The sequence below is a fragment of the Rutilus rutilus genome (genome assembly GCF_951802725.1).
Source record: "Rutilus rutilus genome assembly, chromosome: 24".
Taxonomy (NCBI): domain Eukaryota; kingdom Metazoa; phylum Chordata; class Actinopteri; order Cypriniformes; family Leuciscidae; genus Rutilus; species Rutilus rutilus.
In genome coordinates, this window is record NC_140228.1 from 7,067,134 (window position 1) to 7,082,028 (window position 14,895).

The window sequence follows — 14,895 nt, forward strand, 5'->3', positions numbered from 1 at the left end:
TGCTTTAAAGATATGCCATTATGGTTCTTAATACATGACATCATGACGGTCAAATCAGAGATTTGATCAAATTCCAACTTGTTATTAGCGGAACGACAAAGAAGTGAACGGAAACACATAATTGTGTCATGACGTGAATGCATTATTAGAACACAACATAATTATGCGGCTACTTTTTGGAACAGCCCGTCAGAAGCATGCCTCAGATGACGTCAAGCGCTACATAGGTAGGATGCACGCTAGTTTTTGGAACAGAGCCTGTGTCTAAAACAAATCTGCCAAAATCTGAGCATTTCCTTTTTTTTAGTCCCCTGGCCTCACTTTAGAAACTTTATCAATCCCTGAGGGAAAATAGATGATAATTGGGTTGTTACCGGCACTGACTGGGAACACAATCCATGTCTCTTGCATTTGGCAGGCAAGAATTCAACCGGATCTTATGTTGAGCAACACTTGTGTGCAATATTTGAGTCTCACCCTTTGAGAACCACATTCTTGATCACGGAGTTCCCGCCCACTGAATTTGCTCTTCCTCTAGAGATGAGACACCTAACGATGACTGCAGGAATTCAACACCTGTATGACATGAGAAAGACTGCAGAGACCAAACAAACACTTGTTTTCCACTATGATGCACAATGAGTTTTGGAAAGTACCATATTTTCATAAATAGAAGATCACACAATGTAAAATATGCAAACAGGGTAATATTAACTTTTATGTTTAGGAAACCCTAAACAAGTGATCATTGAAATGTCTAGGTTTAGTGTGTTAGATGAGCTCATGTTACTGTGAACAATGACAAGGGCTCTAAAGTGGAACAGCTTTAGGCCGTGTCTTAAAGGTATAGTTCACCAACAAATGAAGAATCACCCTCATGTCTGTTCAAACTTGTATGACTATCTTTCTGTGGAACACAAAAAAAGATATTTTGACACATGGAATAGTCTGATATTACAGTTAGAGGTTCATGGTGTTGCAAGTGATTAGTTATTTGGGTAAGTGGGTAATGTGTCATGACTCAAAGCGATTCTACAAATATTGGCACATTAACTAATGCTTCATTTTCATTTTAAACATTCATATCTTGTTGAATGATGGGAAAACATGGATATTCATTTTGTGATTAACAGTAAGCGATTACTGAGAATCATGTTGAATGTTTGAAATGAACCCAAGCAAACACACCCCACCCTTCATTGCTCCGCCCCCAAAAAGCACGAACACGCAATGCAAGAGTGGATGTTTATTTATCATAGCTGAAGCGAAGCAAATTAATGCTTCGTAGGAAAAAAGCGAAGATGAGGAACGAACGACAAGGAAGAACAAAAAAATGTACATACGGTACACAAGCCAGAGTTGGTTGTTACAGCTCCAGACAAACAATGACTCTCAAAACTGACCTGTTACTTCAGCTAACATTACAACAACAGCATATCTCGGTTCTGTGAAACATACGCTCACTTTAAAAGATCAGTGATTTTTTTTAAAAAAGAAAAGAAAAAGCTGTAAATAAATATGGATCTGATCGAGCATCAAAACACACTCGTAGCCAATCAGCAGTAGGGGGCGTGTCCACTCATGATGGGAGAGGAGAGAGAGAGTGAGTAAGAGGTGGGAGATTTGAAGACTGTAAAAAGAGAGATGGCAGAGAGACGTTACAAAAGAGAACAGGTCAGAGGAATATCACTGGTTATGGTGGACCCACGGTAATATTAAGAAAGCTTTCTAGCGCTGGAGAGACCTAAAAGTGACAAGGCCTGAAAATATTAAATAGAAATATAAAATATCAGTCAGTTATTGGTATTGATAAGTTTTGTTTTTTAATTCTATAATATCGGCTGATGACTGATATGATTCCTTCCAAAAAGATTGCTATACTCCACTACCAGTCCAAAGTTTGGACACACTTGTATTAATTTATGTTTCTCTTTTTGAAGGCTTCTGCTCAAATGCTTGAATTTAGTTTTCTAGACAAATATAAATTGTGCCTATGTATACTTAAACTAAAATTCTAATTAAAGCATTTGTAAACTCCAGTGGCATTTAAACAGCATCCCAGGATGCACCTCATGAAGTTGGTTGAGAGAACAAGCAGAGCCGGAATCTAGACAAAGACGACATTTTTGATTAAGAAAAATAAGAAAACCATGTTTTGATTTAGTAAATTTCACAAATAGTAGTAAAACAATTACTGTTTGTAACATCTATTTCAGCTAATTCAAAACATGGTACAAACGGGAAAGGATTCATTTTAGCATTTAACACACCAACCTCTATTTTAGTGGCCTGTGAATTTTCAATATTTCCTGAAATATTACACCTTATCGGAAATGATTGAGTCACAGACACATGCAATAAACAGCATTCAATAACCAAGATTAACATAGCAATGAATGAAAGTGGATATATGAAGGATCATATCTGAATCAACATGCAGCAATGCAAACTTGTCTATACTGTAATCATTATGTCCACAACTTGTAATCATTATTTCAATGAGCGCACTGTTTCTGCCTAAAAAATGAATACATGGTGTTAGCTAACTGTGTGATTTGATGTACTGTACATTTCTGAAATACATTACTTGGACACACTCACATCTGATAGCAGATCACTCTTGTAATTTAGACACATGCATTTTCTGTAAAGCTGCTTTGAAACGATATGCATTGTGAAGAGCCCTATACAAATACAATTGAATTGAAATTGATGGATTAAATTTTTTTTGGTTATTTTGTGTATTTTCTGTCATATCACCTTCACTACCTGAGAATTGATTGATTTCACCTCTGCTTTATTCTCCAGTATGTCAGGGAACCAATAATAAGCTGACTCAGCTGGCACAGCCAGACGACCACTACAGGGCGATGGTGCGGATGTATAGTAACTGCACAATAGTGCTGGAGAACCTGGAGATAACCAACATTCAGGAGAACCAAGACCTCTCTTTTCTCACGGTGAGTGACATCACGTGCCGGTATAATAAAATAGCAACCTAAATATACAATTATGAGACTAGATCATTGATTACTAATTGGTTATAGACTGCTAATTGGTTAAAAGAACAAGGCTGCTTTTTTATGTTAAATAAGATCTAATTATTGATTAAAAGGGTCCCCTAGTGAAAAACCAAACAAATGCCAACTTAATGATATAAATATTATAATTAAACTTTATTTGGAGTACTTCTTTATTGCACAATGCACATTTCTTAATTTTAAGCCTAAAATGTGTTAAATATCACTATTAGTATGATCACTGATCTCACCTCAATTGTAGTCTTGAGTTATCTAATGGGAATGAACACTTCACAATATTCCTCATTTAAATAATTCCTGCAAAAGGGATATGAAAAATAAAGGGATGAGGCCTGGTTGGGTTAGGTACTAGTGTGTTGAAACTCACAGTTATGGTAAGAGGTGTGACATTACCAAAACACACTTGAATCGGTTGGCCAATCACAACACACTGGTCCAGCCGACCAATCAAAGCAAACTTTGCTTTTTGGAAGGAGGGGCTTCATAGAGACTGGAAATAAACAGGGCTGCGTTTCCCAAAAGCATCGTAAACCTAAGTTGATCGAAGAACAATTTCCACCAATGCTCCCTACGATCGACTTAGGCTTACGATGCTTTTGGGAAACGCAGCCCAGAGCGTTACTGACAGACTGGGAAGAGAGGTGCTGCAATAATGTAAAATATGTGGAAAAATAATGTTTTTAGAAAAATCAAGCTTGAAAACCCATTCTAGTAGACCCCAAAACCAAATCAAGGCTTTGAAAAAGGGCATTATAGGTTTCCTTACAGTCTGAAGGAAGAACAAACAAATCTGAGACTTTTTAAATGGGATTTAGGGGGCCTGACTACAATATTCTTTCTGTTTCATACCCACAGAGTATTGAAGAAGTTGGTGGCTACGTTCTAATAGGAATAAACTACGTGGATGTGATACCGTTGGGAAACCTACGCCTCATTCGAGGACATTCTCTCTTTGATGGCAAGTACGCCCTTGCTGTGCTGGCAAACTTCCACAGGAATGAGTCTTTAGAGAACACCAGCTTCCACGGCCTCAGAGAGCTGCGCATGAGCAGCCTCACAGGTAGAAGCACATTTTATTTACTATTTTAGCAGATGCTTTAATCCGAATCGACTTACAGTACAAATGACGCATCGATAAGCACCACAATGTGTTGTAAACAGCATGCAACACAAAGGCTTGTTGCTGTTTCTGCCCTAGAGCTGTATGTGAAGTTACATTTTCTATTTACAGAGAACCGTTTTTTTTCTCTTTATCTGGCAGAAATTCTTAAAGGCGGGGTTAAAATATATCACAATCGTTTGCTTTGCAATGTGGATACCATACAGTGGTTGGACATTGTGCAGGACGACAGTGTTGTCAATGTATCGGTAGGGACTAACCCTCAGTGTAAGTATTTAAAGTTTTAAAAACAGAAACATATACATATATAAATAAATATATACAGTGCAATGCATAAGTGAATACACCCATGCTAAAGTTGACTAAAAAGAGGAATAAAAAATCATATTTTGGAAATTGAACTTAATGCCTTAATTTTAAAAATTAGGAAAAATCCAACCTTTAAGGACACCAATTTTCTTTGTGAATGAATAATGTATCGTAAATAAATAAATGTTCTTCCTTAAAATACATGGTGCATAAGTGAGTACACCCCTATGTTAAATTCCCATAGAGGCAGGCAGATTTTTTTACATTTTTTTCAGATTTTTTACATTTTAGGATACTATGCATCCTGATAAAGTTCCCTTGGCCTTTGGAATTAAAATAGCCCCACATCATCACATAGCATTCACCATACCTAGAGATTGGCATGGTTTTATTTCAGTTAGCCTAAAAGCTAGTTTGATTTCCATTGAGAGATGATCTTATGGAAAGTACCCCATGCCAATCTCTAGGTATGGTGAAGGCTATGTGATGATGTGGGGCTATTTTAATTCCAAAGGCCAAGGGAACTTTATCAGGATGCATAGTATCCTAAAAAATTTTTTTTTTAAATACTTAAAAATAAAAATCTGCCTGCCTCTAAGGGAATTTAACATAGGGGTGTACTCACTTATGCACCATGTATTTTAAGGAAGAACATTTATTTATTTACGATACATTATTCATTCACAAAGAAAATTGGTGTCCTTAAAGGTTGGATTTTTCCTAATTTTTTAAATTAAGGCATTAAGTTCAATTTCCAAAATATGATTTTTTATTCCTCTTTTTAGTCAACTTTAGCATGGGTGTATTCACTTATGCATTGCACTGTATATATATACACACATATATACACATATATATACACATACAGTATATATATATATATATATACACACTGTATGTATATATAAGTTTGGGTTCCTTAAGTTTTTTGAAAATTAATACTTTTATTTAGCAAGGATGCATTTAATAAATCAGTTAAGACATTTGTAATGTTACAAAAGATGTATATTTCAAATAAATGCAGTTTTTTTTTTGGGGGGGGGGGGGGGGGGGGTATTTCTATTCATCAAAGAATCCTGAAAGACTATCACAATTTCCACAAAGATATTGAGCAGCACAACTATTTTCAACATTGATAATAATAAGAAATGTTTCATGAGCAGCAAATCAGCATATTAGAATGATTTCTGAAAGATCATGTGACACTGAAGACTGGAGTAGTGATGCTGAAAATTCAGCTTTGATTACAGGAATAAATTACATTTTAAAAATATTACAATAGAAAACAGTTATTTTAATTTGTAATACTTTAGAATAATTCTGTTTTTACTGTATTTTTGATCAAATAAATGCAGCCTTGGTGAGCATAAAAGACTTGTTAATTTTAAAAATGTATATTAAATGTAACACAAAATAAAATTCTTCACTTCATTACCTCAGGCATACGATGTGACTCGGCGTGCTTTAATGGATCGTGTTGGGCTCCAGGACCAGAGAACTGCCAGACCTGTAAATTCAATTGTTTATGTAATTCTACAAAGGCAAATGTGTGAGTGAACAATGTCCTAACTAAGGTACTTTGGTCTTCTTTGTCAGTGACTCGGTTGAACTGTGCTGAGCAGTGCTCGCGGAGGTGCAGGGGTCCCAAACCCTCTGACTGCTGCAGTGAACACTGCGCTGCGGGCTGCACTGGACCCCGGGCCACAGACTGCCTGGTGAGTGGTCAAACATCTCTTACTATCATAAAAGATAAAGGTCTAACATTTTAAATGAAGCATGAATATGTTTTTTTTGTAAGTTTAACACAAGATACGCGACAAATAAACACACTGGGTGCATATTTACCAATCTTATACCTGCTGATTGGGTAAACCTACAAAGAAAATATGTTTTATACTTTTTATACTTTATTTTAATATTTATAAAATATATTAAAAACTTTTGTTGTATGATATAATTGTATTATGTATTTTGTTATTATTATTATATTGACTTATTTAACAGTTGAAATATTTATTTTATTTGTATTATTCTTAATATTTTGGGAATTCACACTTTTGCCAAATTCTAATCATCAATTCTAATCACCAATAGTGCAATTTTTTAAATCAATTAAAGTTATTCAGTACCTTGTCATATTTTGGAACATATTTTGTGTATGTAACCGTGTACGGTCTCTTCTTCTGCAGGCCTGCAGAGACTTCCAGGATGACGGGACGTGCAAGGATGCGTGTCCACGTCTAATGCTGTATGACCCCAACAATCACCAACTTGTTCCCAATCCCAACGGGAAGTACAACTTTGGTGCCACCTGTGTGAAGAAGTGCCCCTGTAAGTACGCCACTTTAACAAGAGGAGATCATTCTTTCCATTAAAACCTTTAGTTTTTAAATATAAGAGCCCCAAAAGTCATGGAGTTATACTGGCTCATTGCTATTGTGTATAACAACCATCAGCATTATCCAGAGGCAAAACATAACACTAGTCTTTAATCAGTTATGTTTGCAAATATAAGCAGACACACCCAGAGGTTATGCACTATGTAAACAAAGAAGTACTGTAAGTTCTCTGAAGTCAAGGTTTATTTAAGGGAAAACACTTTAGAAAACAGCTGTAGACCTAAAATGAATTGTGTAGCTATTAATAAATATATGTATATAATGTATAAATAAAAGATATATTGCAAAAGACCACAGCAATCTCACGCGTCTCCTCTGTAATTTTAGAAGAGATGTCAACACCATGTATTCATTCAAAGTTGCACATTCAACTTCTGTGAAAAATTGGAAAATCGCATAAAACATTTGCGAATAAAGAAGCATTTCCATCCCATGTGATCTAAGCTATACTATCCATGTTCATTTTACAGCTCTTATTGTATGCCAATTGTCTAATATGTGTCCGTTTTATTTTGTTTGTTTTAAGTAGGAGCAGTATTGATATTTAACTGAAACATGACTGCAAACTCCTCTCTCTGCTCCAGACAACTTTGTGGTGACTGATCACGATGCCTGCGTTCGAACCTGCAGCAGTAACATGCATGAAGTGGAGCAGAACGGAATAAGGAAGTGCAAACAATGTGACGGCTTGTGCCCAAAAGGTCAGCAACATCATTATTAAATAATAGTGATTTTCTTGTCATTTCTGAAATACAGTATTTACATGAAATGTGCAATGAGTTGACCCTGTGTGTTTTGGTTTAGTCTGTAATGGTCTCGGAACGGGGGCGCTTGTTAACACCATCGCAGTCAACGCGACCAACATTGATTCATTTATCAACTGCACCAACATAAATGGGCACATTACAATAATGAAGACGACTTTTCAAGGGTGAGATTTTATGGACTACCTGTGACAAAATCAACCAAACTCTGAATGTACTGCATTAATAAATCTAATGTCTTTTTTTAACAAATGTTTTTAAAGGGATGTTTTTACAAATACTACAAGCATGGACCCTGTGAAACTCGACTATTTCAAAACAGTCAAAGAAATATCAGGTAGACTACACAACTATATACATATATAAAATATATATATCTTTGTATATTATATATAATGTATACATAATTATACAAATAGTTTTTTTTTAATTAATAAATAAATATATAAATATATATATATAGATAGATAGATAGATATAAATATATATGTGTGTGTGTGTGTGTGTATTATATGTATGTATATATACAGTATAATTTATATAATTGTGTATATTTATTATATATATATATATATATATATATATATATATACATACACACACACACAATTTGAAGATGTCTTTGAGGAAAGGTAGATAAAACCTTATTTAGCAATTTAGCAAACTTATTTATTTAATTTTTCTCAGGGTATCTGTTAATCCAAGACTGGCCTAAACACCTCAAATCCCTCAGTCCCTTTGAGAACCTGGAGATCATCAGAGGAAGAACAAAACAGTGAGTTCAATCATGTCAACTTACAAATAACTAATGTTCTCTGCATATCAAACATGTTTATATCATAAAAATGACACACTTCACCTTTAACCAGTGTTCCTCTTACACCTCCCACAAAAGCAGCACCACCGTCAGTTTTGCCGCCATAGACATCACACACCTGGAACATCTCGGCCTGCGTTCGTTGAAGGAGATCAGTGATGGCGACGTGGTGATCAAAAACAACCCCCAACTCTGTTACGTTGATGGCAGCTACTGGCCAAAGCTGTTCAGATCTGACAAACAACATATACGAACTGTAAACAACGCAGCAATGCACACCTGTGGTGCGGGACAGTATTCACATATTTTGTTTTTCAATTTTCAACTCATTTGTTGGCAAGCAGTTTTGGGTTCGGTCATGTGAGGTCACAGAATCTCTTGTTTGCTCTTCAGAGCAGCAGAACAATACCTGTGACCGTATGTGTGGAGAGGAAGGCTGTTGGGGTCCGGGGCCGTCCATGTGTGTCTCCTGTCAGCATGTAAGCCGTAGGGAGCGCTGTGTCAGTCACTGCAACCTGCTGGATGGGTAAGTGTCCAACATTTAGCTCATTTAACATCTCCCTGAGTTTTTTTGCACAAATGCTGCTCATTTACAAATTAAATATTGACTATTGATAAGTTGTTTTCTTATGATTAAAAAAAGTAGAAAGTCTATTCATTGTTAAATTAAATTTAATATGCATAATATCAGATCTATGGGTTTGCATGTTCCTTCGTGGGTTAATAGTGCATTAGTGCTCGCCAACAACGCCGGAAGTATTTTTTCCTTTCTATTTTTCCATAGGCATTTGATAAAAGTCTTTGTTAAAGCATTTTGAGAACATGAACCAAGACAATTATTATGTATGATTATGTACTTTTCTGCGGTTCATGGCAGTTCCCATTTTCTGCAAGCTCTTTTGGTGCTATTTGCTTGCAGAAACTCTCTGATTGGTGGAATTTTCTGTACAGCATCATGGGTAATATAGTTTTTCACCACAAGTTCAGCTGTTAATCATTATTTAAAAATAAGTTGAAATAATGGCTTCAACAAAAAACACTGGAGGAGCACATTCAATTAATTAGCGCAATAAGAGGCTTACCTGTTCCACAACAGTTTTCCAGCATCCCTCCAACACGCCATCTCCTCACTTCTAACTATTCCTGTCCCAACCTGGGATAGGGGGGAATAACTCTGGGTTCGGGCCATATTCCGAGCTCGGAGCCCTCCCCTCGTCAGCACGCCAAATATTCATAACCTTTACTTTATCTGATTATATGGAACTGTGAACTTGTGAAAGGTCTGTCTTTAAAGGCTTATGAGTTATTGTTAAAAATCTATTTGTATTGTTTTTTTACTTACCGGAAACCGACTGTTGCACTGTTTCTACAGAGACCCCCGAGAGTTCATCTCAGAGAACGTGTGTTTGGAATGTGACCCTAAATGCAAGATTCTGAACGGGACATCAAGCTGCTCTGGGCCGGTATGTCGTATGTATCTTTCAAGGCCCATGTAAACTGTATTATTAATGATGCTTGCTCACACTAGCTAGGGATCTAAACTAGGGATCTAAGCAAACCCCTAAACCTAACTTGATGGTGTAAATAATCAGTGAGTGACACCTAAAATCGCACGGCTTGTTGAGGGGAGTTTTACTTTTCTGATAAATCAAACTTGCAATTTCATCCTGGCAAAAAAAATCTATCATCGAGACTAGGACAATCATCACTCATATTTTCCTCAGAAAATGACCAAATCTGTGTGTAAACTAATAATGATAAGAGGTCAGACCTATGAAAGGGTTGCAATGTGAATGTGGTTTTCTGTTTCTCTCTTTCTAGGGAGCCGATCAGTGCACTGAATGTGCTCACTTCAAAGATGGGTCGCACTGCGTCGCACAGTGTGCTCAAGGTGTGCTAGGCCTTAATAACCGACTTGTGTGGACGTACCCAGACAAAACCGGACAGTGTCAGCCATGCCATCCTAACTGCACGCAAGGGTAGGAACAAGATAATCCTTATTAGATAATAATGATTACAGTTATTTAGTAACAATTAGCCTATTATTATTATTTTTACACAACTGGTATATTATAATTATTCCAGTGTTTCCATAAACATTGAGATTTTATTACATTACAAAGTACATAATTCAATAGTAGAGTATTAATAATAATTATTAAAGTAAATTGAATTAAAATATTATTATACGTATTATTATTTAAATAATATAAATGATTTGTATTGTTATTTATATTTTGGTTTATGGTTAACAGAATCCAGTTGGTTTAAACAAGCAGAAATACAATACAATTATGGGGTCACAAAATAAAGACTACCACTAATTTTAAAATGTTTATGTTATTATAGGTGCAGTGGACCAGGACTGGAAGGTTGTGAACCAAAAGGGTACAGTAGTTTATGTGTTGTTGTTACTAGACTACATAAAGTTCATAAGTCATTAGATAAAATGCTAAATATGTAAAAGTAAGAGTAAAATTTAGTTTTTACCTGTTGAATATCAGAGTTTCACTCAAAAATATGCAAGTAAAATGGGTCGCAAATGCGGTTTCAATTGCTGACTTCATTTTAAATGTGTTTTATGAAGGTAAATGATCTGATATGCTCTCTCTAGCTCTCACATGCCTGTAGTGGCGGCTGGCATTGTCGGAGTCATGCTGATGATTCTGGTCCTCATCCTTTTCATCTTCGTCATCTTCCGCCGACGACACATCAGACGAAAGAGAACTCTGCGGCGCCTCCTTCAGGAGAGAGAGGCAAGCCCCAAAAGTGTATAACAGATTAAACAACTTGATTGAAACCCCAATCTAACCATATTTACATGATTCTGCAGTTGGTGGAACCGTTGACTCCCAGTGGTGAAGCTCCCAACCAGGCTCTCCTTCGCATCCTAAAGGAAACAGAACTGAAGAAAATAAAAGTCCTCGGGTCTGGAGCATTTGGCACAGTCTTTAAGGTACGTTTATGAATAAAAAACACACTCCAGCCTAATAAAGCTTTGATGTATTAAATGTGTATCTGAAACATTTCAAGTCAACAGGACATCAAAATGGACCATATTCACAAACACACTACATTTTCTCCTGAATTTCCTGTTTTAAATGACAGAAGTTATGACAGAAACATTTCCAAAGTCTTACATGTTTTTCCTCCTAGGGATTGTGGATTCCAGAGGGTGAGGGTGTGAAAATTCCTGTTGCTATCAAAGTTTTGAGAGAGGTCGCATCTCCCAAAGCCAACAAAGAGATCTTGGATGTGGGTATCGTGCCATGTTTACTAATGATTAACAATTGTCCCTAATAACCTTGCATTTAAAACGTATGTTTTGATGTTTCAGGAGGCATATGTGATGGCCGGTGTGGATCATCCACACGTGTGTCGTCTGTTGGGAATATGCCTCACGTCCAACGTCCAGCTCATAACCCAGATTATGTCTTTCGGCTGCCTGCTGGATTACGTACGGGAGAATAAGGATAATATCGGCTCGCAAACTCTGTTAAACTGGTGCGTGCAGATCGCCAAGGTGAGTTTAAAGTTGTGTGTGTCCTTCTGTATGTCAGCTGTTTACCCTCAATATACAAAAATATAATCACTGCAATTGTTAATGTAACAACCATTCAATTTAACCAGGATAGAAACATATTTGTGTGAAATACATGTGTGAAATAGTTATTTAAAGTCTAGAAAGTAATTCCAAGATGCATAATTCTGTTTGCTCTATATATTTACTCTGTATATATATTATTTGTATTCTAGGCACATTACCGTTACATATACCGTTATTTTAGGGTGTTTTAAAAGTTTGCAAGTCTCTTATGCTGCACCAATACTGCATTTATTTGATAAAAAATATAGTAAAAACATGAATATTTTGAAATATTATCACAATTTAAAATAACTAATAAAATATAATTTACTCTTGTGATGCAAAGCTGAATTTTCAGCATCATTACTCCAGTCTTCAGTGTCACATGATCCTTCAGAAATCATTCTACTGTGCTCAAGAAACATTGCTGATTACTATCAATGATGAAAAAAGTTGTGCTGCTTAATAATTGTGTAGAAACTGTGATACTTTTTTCAGGATTCTTGGGTGAGTATAAAGTTCAAAAGAACAGCAATTGTGTGAAATAGAAATCTCTATTTACATGATAAATGTCTTTACCGTCACTTTTGATCATTTAATGCGTCCTTGCTGAATAAAAGTGTTCATTTCTTTAAAAAAAATGTTTTACTGACCTCAAACAAAAACAATAGTGAATAAATCTTGCATAAACCTCGTACATATACCAAGTGCATAAATAAATATTTATGTGTTGAAAATTATTTATAAATAACTAAACTAAAAGGTCCTGCGCTCACAACACTCTCATAAATAAATTCCCTGCATTTCCTCTTGAAAACAGCAAACTAGTGATTCTGAAAGTGTCTGGGAATCAGCTGATTGGACGCACACAGCATTGATTGACATCTTTGGAATTTCAAAAACATTTTGACCCTTCTCAACAGGGAATGACCTACTTGGAGGAACGTCACCTGGTCCATCGTGATTTAGCGGCCAGGAATGTGCTGGTGAAGACTCCTAACCATGTGAAGATCACTGATTTTGGCCTGGCCAGACTCCTGGGTTCAGACGAGAAGGAATACCACGCTGATGGAGGGAAAGTAGGTCATGCATGAACAATCCACCGATTCACAGCGGGAAAACAATACCGCATGTAAACTGAAATGCATTTCCATGTGTATATGTGTGTTGATATTTACAAGAAAGTATTAATTGAAATGTTTTAGGTGCCTATAAAGTGGATGGCTCTTGAGTCGATTCGTCACTGGACTTACACTCATCAAAGTGATGTCTGGAGTTACGGTTCGTGCTTATCTCTACATATTATACAATACGAGCTGCATTCATTATTATTCTCAAGTCAGAATTGTGAGATAAAAAGTCACAATTATCTTTTTTTATTCTGTGGCAGAAACAAGCTTCCATAGATCATGGGCAAAATGGTATAAATCAATGCAAAAGTCAACATACAGGGGTTCCACAATTCAAATATTAATGCTAATTCAGTTTTTACCCGATAGCCACTAAAACTGTCGTGTTTTTGGGAACACTTTGCAAATAGCTAATGCATTAGCTATCACGAACTACACTACGTTAAACCTCATGTCCCCCCTGAGACGAGAGATTTCTGAATTGTGTGTCTGGAGAAAAAGCTCAGATGACTCAAAAAATCATCATTTTTTGGCCAGATTCTAGAGACTCCAGCCAGTAGGAGGAGCTCGTTCCGCATGTTTTCAACCCGCCCATAGGGGGATCTCACGATAAAACGGCGTCTTTTCAGTTTCGAGTCAACTAGTAGCCTAGTTCTTCCGATACTGCCCTCTGTAACCGGTAGGCGTGGCTTGGGAGTGGCCTCGTAGGGAAGCGAAGCAAGTGCATTCTGGGAGTTGTTGTCTTTCATCCACATGAGCCAAAAATACATTTTCTGTCTTTTCTCAGTCTAGAAGGCAGCAACTTCTAAAATAATTTCACATTTCTACTACATAAATGACCCAAATTTAAATACACATTCATCTTTCCAGCGGTAAAATATCCCTTTAATATCCAATGCATTAACAAATTCAACTATATTGTAAAGTGTTTATTGATATATTTACCTGTCCTCTTCAGGGGTCACTGTCTGGGAGTTAATGACATTTGGATCCAAACCATATGATGGAATCCCAGCCAGAGAGATTGCAGATATTCTGGAGAAGGGAGAGCGTTTACCGCAGCCGTCCATCTGCACTATAGACGTGTATATGATCATGGTCAAATGTGAGTGCTAATGTTGCAATCATAATTCAGAATGTCATATGGAAGCTTTAAATACAAGTATTGAAAAATCCTGTCATAGACATTACAAATATAGGTAACACCTTATTTCGATGATCCACTTTAGACATTCTACTAACTATAAGTAACTTTGCAACTACATGTCAACTTATTCTACTAACCCTTACAGTCTTGCTGATACTCTAATGAGAGTCAGTTGACATGTAGTTGCAAAGTTACTAATAGTTAGTGCAATGTTGAAAGTGGACTATTGAAATTAACCCAAATATTAACATTTCAGAAGAACATGATTTGTATGTAACATAATTGCATAATATGTAACAGCATTTGAAGGTCAGTTGACATGAAAGAACACACATTTATATCTACATCTAGGTTGGATGATTGACGCTGACAGCAGACCTCCCTTCCGCGAACTTGTGGCAGAGTTTTCAAAAATGGCCCGAGATCCGTCTCGCTACCTTGTCGTTCAGGTAGTTTTCACAAAAAGATCTGTGCTTTCCTCCTGGGAATGAAAAATTAAAATAAAATCATATTTAACTGACTATTTTTGCAATTTAATAAAGGCACAAAACGTACAAAAAATAAAAATGCAAGAAAATTATA

General features: G+C 36.2%; 1 protein-coding gene across 2 annotated transcripts in view; it reads left to right on the forward strand.

The window, feature by feature from the left end:
* Positions 1-14,895, forward strand: part of LOC311284543 (melanoma receptor tyrosine-protein kinase) — a 28,328-nt gene that overhangs the window by 8,395 nt on the left and 5,038 nt on the right. Inside the window, exons 2-24 of one of the 2 annotated variants that reach the window (XM_084399597.1) lie at positions 2,809-2,960; positions 3,897-4,101; positions 4,303-4,428; positions 5,911-5,979; positions 6,067-6,185; positions 6,660-6,801; positions 7,454-7,570; positions 7,674-7,800; positions 7,897-7,970; positions 8,321-8,408; positions 8,532-8,734; positions 8,844-8,976; positions 9,823-9,913; positions 10,272-10,429; positions 10,800-10,838; positions 11,065-11,206; positions 11,284-11,406; positions 11,607-11,705; positions 11,788-11,973; positions 12,960-13,115; positions 13,242-13,317; positions 14,125-14,271; positions 14,665-14,762. In XM_084399597.1, coding sequence (XP_084255723.1) covers positions 2,809-2,960; positions 3,897-4,101; positions 4,303-4,428; positions 5,911-5,979; positions 6,067-6,185; positions 6,660-6,801; positions 7,454-7,570; positions 7,674-7,800; positions 7,897-7,970; positions 8,321-8,408; positions 8,532-8,734; positions 8,844-8,976; positions 9,823-9,913; positions 10,272-10,429; positions 10,800-10,838; positions 11,065-11,206; positions 11,284-11,406; positions 11,607-11,705; positions 11,788-11,973; positions 12,960-13,115; positions 13,242-13,317; positions 14,125-14,271; positions 14,665-14,762 — 2,870 coding nt within the window. Of the gene's footprint in view, positions 1-2,808; positions 2,961-3,896; positions 4,102-4,302; positions 4,429-5,910; positions 5,980-6,066; positions 6,186-6,659; positions 6,802-7,453; positions 7,571-7,673; positions 7,801-7,896; positions 7,971-8,320; positions 8,409-8,528; positions 8,735-8,843; positions 8,977-9,822; positions 9,914-10,271; positions 10,430-10,799; positions 10,839-11,064; positions 11,207-11,283; positions 11,407-11,606; positions 11,706-11,787; positions 11,974-12,959; positions 13,116-13,241; positions 13,318-14,124; positions 14,272-14,664; positions 14,763-14,895 lie in introns of both variants that reach the window. The other variant, XM_084399596.1, reaches the window with a different exon arrangement.